Source organism: Lissotriton helveticus, chromosome 8 (assembly GCF_964261635.1).
Source record: "Lissotriton helveticus chromosome 8, aLisHel1.1, whole genome shotgun sequence".
Taxonomy (NCBI): domain Eukaryota; kingdom Metazoa; phylum Chordata; class Amphibia; order Caudata; family Salamandridae; genus Lissotriton; species Lissotriton helveticus.
The window spans coordinates 409,519,748-409,525,747 of NC_136069.1; the positions used below are offsets into that span (position 1 = coordinate 409,519,748).

General features: G+C 42.8%; 1 protein-coding gene across 1 annotated transcript in view; it reads left to right on the forward strand.

The window, feature by feature from the left end:
- Positions 1–5,766, forward strand: part of COG6 (component of oligomeric golgi complex 6) — a 464,502-nt gene extending 458,736 nt beyond the window's left edge. The window contains exon 19 of the mRNA XM_078657244.1: positions 5,521–5,766. Coding sequence (XP_078513370.1) covers positions 5,521–5,668 — 148 coding nt within the window. The 3' untranslated portion in view covers positions 5,669–5,766. The remainder of the gene's footprint in view (positions 1–5,520) is intronic.
- The last annotated feature ends 234 nt before the right edge of the window (positions 5,767–6,000 follow it).

Genomic DNA, 6,000 nt, shown 5'->3' on the forward strand with positions numbered 1-6,000 from the left:
AATTAGAAGGCCCCCTATCTGGGTTTATCTGGGACCAGGGGGAATAGGAGAGAAAACAAGTGGTGTCCCACACTACAAGTCCCAATATTAAACTCACAGGAGGGTTGGGGTTTACAACTTTCTGCTTTCTTTCCCTTTTGATGGCTATTGCTTAATCGTTGGTTTGCTGGCATTGACTTCTCACCTCCCAGACTGTTCGTTCTCAATTATTGGTCGTTACTGGATAGGCATCTCTTATTGCTCTGTATTTCTCTGTTGCGGATATTAACTAGTGCTCTGTGGTGTACAGGGGTTTCTCGGGGTAGACATCTACGTTATTTTGGTGTTACTGCTCCTTTGGGACCTACCCATCTAGGCCTATTTTCAGCCTTCCACAAATATTTATTCTTTTTCGGTACATCTTCAAGTATTACTTTCCATTCGTTGTTGGCTAAAGATAATCTGCGGAGTCTGTCAGGCTGTATGTTGCTATTCCCTGACAGATGATGGCCTGATTACTGAAACCTCTTGTCCAGGATCCACATCCATGTTTGTGTACTCTCTGAACAGAAGTCCTAGGTCCTCGTGCACATGCTTGTGTCACATAGTACGTTTTGGTGATATGATCCTCTAAGGTGTGTCAAATATGTTATATGTCTGACGACAGTATAATCTCCAGTTACACAAATTATTTCCTCAGGGAGTTTTTCAAAACATTAAATAATTTCCATCAATTCATTTGTTTATATTTTAATTTTTGCAATTTACTATGAAGTTGAAACATTCTTGCTCATCAAGGCATACTCCCAGGGCTATACATCCCAAATCTTAATTAATGTCGATATCAACGCCTTCCCAAAATAAATCTAAATTTTTTATTCAAAAATGCCTAATGCATTCCAGACTTTTTTCAGGGTCAAACTAATTATTCTTAAAACCAAATATTTTACATCTAAATCCATCTCAGCACAATTCCTCAGCAAGGTGACTTGTCTCCAATTCAGCTGCTTTCCATTGTCACTCTTAAAGTCCCCATACACCTGCACCACAAAACTGACTCACCGTGTGCCAAATTAATTGTAATAGTAGATACTAAATTAATTTCAATGCACCCGTGCATTAACCATATCGATATGCAGTGTCTTCTAGCAATGTAAAATATGTGCTAATTAATGCAATATGCCTACTATTAACAACACTGTGCTGCTAACAAACACGTTGCAACAACTCTTACGGGTGAACTCACCATGCCTCCTACAGTGAGAGTTCTTCCTATCACAACCGCAATGTGACCATTCTTCTTATTCAACTCACCAAAACTCAGAGTGCAAGTTCTTCCTGTCTCTGTTGCGTGTAACAGACACTACTAACAATGTGCTCAATATCAGGTAAAATATGTATGCTTGCAGGTGAAGTCATCAGAAGTGCCATGTTCGTGCTATGCGGCAGCCATGCTACAATGGTATGAATTACTCAGCCAGTTCATCATTCATTAAAATTACATGTTGCGAGAACCACTACAATTACATGAACTTATCCTCCCTGTGTGGTAAATGTAACCGCAACTCCAAGTCGGAGACAGTGTTCTTTTTACTGTTAGTTCCTGTAGAAAATGAATTGAAGCTGACCTGATGATCCCTAGGGTTATCCCAACCCCATGGAAGAGCCAAAGGATAACTGGTATGAGGAAGTGGTGGATGCCAGTCATCTAGTTGCCTCTCCGGACAGTGGCCTAGTCTCTTTTCCTAGTGTGGCTATGGAGGAAGGGGCTTAATTTCCCATGGTGGTGAGGAGGGTGGCTGAGGTCCTGGAACATACGCTGCCCTCTGCAGTGAAGATTAAAGTCATGATAGAAATGCTTTAACCTGGAGTTACCCCCACAGAACCTCTTCTCCCCTTTAATGAAGCCCTCACTGATGTCCTGCCCGTAAAATTAGACAAGCCCTGCAAAGGGTCTCCTGTGCACAAGATGATAGCCTGCCACCATTACCCCACTCCTAGGGACCCAAATGTCCTCACCAAACACCCACCCAGAGATTCTGGTTGTTCAGGCCTCAAAAAAATAAACCCTGGCACGGTCCCCTACCACACCACCGGATAGGGAATCCAAGAGGCTGGACACCTTTAAGAGGATTTTCTCTTCCATCAGCCTTGCATTGCGGTCAGTGAACAACGTATGCCTCTTGGGCCTATATTCCCACACAGTTTGTGATTCGGTTGCACAAGTGCTCCTCATGGTCTTGAAGGATGCCTGAGCCATCCTGTCCCAGGTTTTTGCCAATCGTAAGGATGCAGCAAAGTTGACACTACATTTCTGAATGGACATGACTGATTCGCTAGACAGAACGATTGCTTTGTCTGAGGCACTCCATCACCACAACTAATTGTGGTCTCCTGGCGTTTTGGAGGATGTCCAGGCATCCCTTATGGGCATGCCGTTCAGTGGCACTCACCTGTTTGGCGATCAGGTAGATTCAGACAGCAGGGCCACTGCCCAGGCGCTGGGACTCTCGATGACCCCACAGCAGTCCCGCTCTGTCTTTCGCCCCTTCCGCCGCTATGGAAGGGGCTACCAACAGCTTCTATTCCTGCCCAGCTACCACCGCCAACAGGCTCCCCAGTAATTTTATGGCCAAGGATGCAGTTCTCACAAGCCCCTTGGGACCCAAGGCCGGGGATCTGCTTACTCCACCACCCATCAGCAGCTCCAGCTTCCTAACCCTTTTAATATGCCCTTTCACCATCATAGGCAACCATCCCCTCTGACTAATCAGTGCTTCAAATTGTTCAGTTGGGTTACACCCTTCCATTCACAGAAACCCTGCCACCCATTCTTAGACCAGCTAGCTGAGGACCACCTTTCTCTGTTGCGTCAGGCTAGTTAAGGTGTTCACTGACAACACCACTGCAATGTGGTAATGCAATAAATGGGCCAGGGTGGGGTCTTAGACCTTGCGCTAGGGGGTTGTATGCCTCTGGACATGGCTGGAATATCAGAGCGATCTCCTGGTCGTACAACACCTAGTGGGCTCTCTGAATGCCAGGATGGACAAACTCAGCCATCAATGCCTCACGGATAGCAAATGGTTTCTCCATCCAGAGGTGGTGCAAGGTCTCTTCCGTGACTGAGGAGATCCTTGGTTAGACCAATTCGCCAGCAATGACAGCGTGCAATGTCAGCACTTCTGCACGCTAGAGTTTCCAAGGGGCTCTTGCTCGGAGACTAATTTAGTCTGAAGTGGAATTCAGGATCTCCAGTACCCCTTCCAAGGAAAAACCTGACCCAAATCATTCTTCAGTTTCAGTTTCAGTTTCAAAAACTTTTATTTCGGTCGCTAGGACCATAAAAAGTAGACATAGAAATAAAATAACATACATTATTAATCATGCATACATGATTAAAAGACACTCCATAGGTAATACAAATTTCAATTTTAAATCAAATTCAGAGATTTTGCCAGACAGCTAGGGAGGGAGAAAGGGAGGCAATGAGTTAGAGCATCGGGAAGGGATAATATCAATTAATGTGATACAGTCGGCATTTAACTAGAAAGATAGCAGCCATTTTTCAATAAATAATTTAAAAAAGTGAATTACACTATTTACAATAAAATCCAATTCGTCAAGAATACGTCTATGTACAAAATAGTATAAAACTAAAACCAGTATCTTGACCGAAGCTATGGGGGTCAGATATACAAATATACTGCCAATACACATTTTATGATTTTTTACCCCTTTGGATAAAAGCCCATCTCCTTCGCCACTTGTGTTTAACTATCGTGAAACAGCAAACACAATGGGTTTAGATGTATCACATTTTAAAACCCGAAGAGCCTCCCTACAATGCTCAAAACCCAGATTCCGACAAAGCTGTACAAGCCACTAGCGCCTCGCTTTTTGGTAACCAGGGAAAAAGAATAAAACATGCATTTCTGTTTCCTCTTGTGTAATGCATACAGGGCAACCCTCCTCTTTCTGCCCAGCCCATTTATTAGTAACCGCACGTACGGGTAGGGTGCTGTATCTAAACTGTAGATACAATTCTTTTGCGACCTGGGGAAGGATGTCATCCAGGAAAATTCTCGTAAATATCTCGTAATTGTCCTTCACTACAAGAAACGGTGTTGTAAGGGAACCCAAATCATTCTGGTGGCTTCAGATTGGGCACTGAGAATATGATATCTCAATTTCTTAAGTTTTGGAATCGATCATTTAGTCAGGCTGCCCCTTTGGAAGGATCTCCTGTCGCAGCAAAAGGACTCCTGCACCTAAACCTATGCATGCTCCGCCTTCATGCATGAAGATTGAGCAGCGCCAGCTGACAATCTTTGATCTCCCTTTGGAAGTCTTCAAATTATTTCTGGCAGCAGGGCATACCTCAAACAAATAAGACTGTACACACCTGCATTTGGGACAAGTTTGTGGCTTGGTGCATTGCAAAACATGTTGATTTTCTCACTGCACCCTTATCCAAGGTGTTGTTGTGTTTTATCACTAGGCTTTTCTTTGGGTGCAATTAAATGGTATTTTTCTGCCATATCGCCTTACTTATGGTTGCTGGATCAGCCCTCTCTGTTGAAGTCCCAAGTTCTTTCCTGAAAAGACTTCAGCTTATTTCCTTCAAAGCCCTTCATTAATCCCCAAAGGGACCTTAATTTGGTTTTAACATTTTGAAAGTGTTTGCACTTCGAGCCCGTGAATAGTTACCCTCTATACTTCTTGACAATCAAAACAGTCTTCTCAGCGGTCATTACATCGGCCAGGAGGGTTAGCAAGCTGTGCACCCTCCAAACACCAACTTCTTTCCTGACAAACTGGTTCTTTGCACCTGTGCCTCTTTCTTACCAAAGGTGGTGGCGCCTTTCTACGTCAACCTGAACATCACACACTACTCACCTTTCTAGAGCAAGACTACTTTCTAGAGCATCACACACTACTGACCCATCTTAAGAGGAGGAGAGACTCCATCACCTGGACCCAAAAGGAGCTTTGTTGCTCTACATTGATTGTGCCAAAGAACACCGGGTGGACACTTTGTTGGGTTTCCTGGTGCAAACAAAAGGAAGGCTGTGGAGACACAAACCATTTCCAGATGGATTGTTCTCTGCATTAAGCTCTGCTATGCACTGCCCAACAAACAGTCCCCTGAAGGTTTGAAGGCGCCTGAAAAGTCCAATCTTGGAAACACTTGAGCACTTGCTCAGAGCGGTATCTTCCCACCCCACCCATCCCTCTTTTCCCCCAATTGTACCACTCTGGTCATCTCTTACTTAGAGCAGTGTTCATCTGCATTCTATTTAATGTATAGGAATACACTGACCGGTTGTTTATATATTTCGTTGACGTAGAGGTTACATGCATTTTACCCCACTAGACTAGTTAATAAAATTTGCATCAAGAAATATCCCTCAATTCTGTTTCCCTGAATGCCATGTTTACTTGATTGTAATGCACATTCATATGTGATGTACCTTTTATAGGATTGTTTATGCTGGTGACAAATGTACTACTAAATCTTGATTGTTGTTTTATTTTCAGAGAGCAAATTATAAAGCAATCTACTCAGTTGGTATGCAGAGCTTACACAGAATTATATGCAGCGGTTATGAATCCAGCCAATGAGTATAAGGAGCCAGAAACCATTCTGCACAGGTCCCCTCATCAAGTGCAGACACTTCTATCATGAATGACAATTATTACGTTATATGAATAATTTTACCCAAAACTGAAACCGTATACTTTTATTTTGAAAACAAATAAAGAACTTCTTTGTTATAGAACCCATCAGTTTTGTGTGTGTATAAATTAAGCTATGTGTATTTATTAGGTTTATATGATATGTTTCGTTATAATGCCACACGTTGCCCATGCACTTTTTCGATAGTCAGTTGTACATACGTGTTCACACGTTTTGTTTGATCTACAGTCTTTTGGATAAGCGTGGTTAGGTTGCACATTTTATGTAGTCAGTTCCACTTATTATAAAGATTTTTACAGATATTGATTCCTCCAAATTTT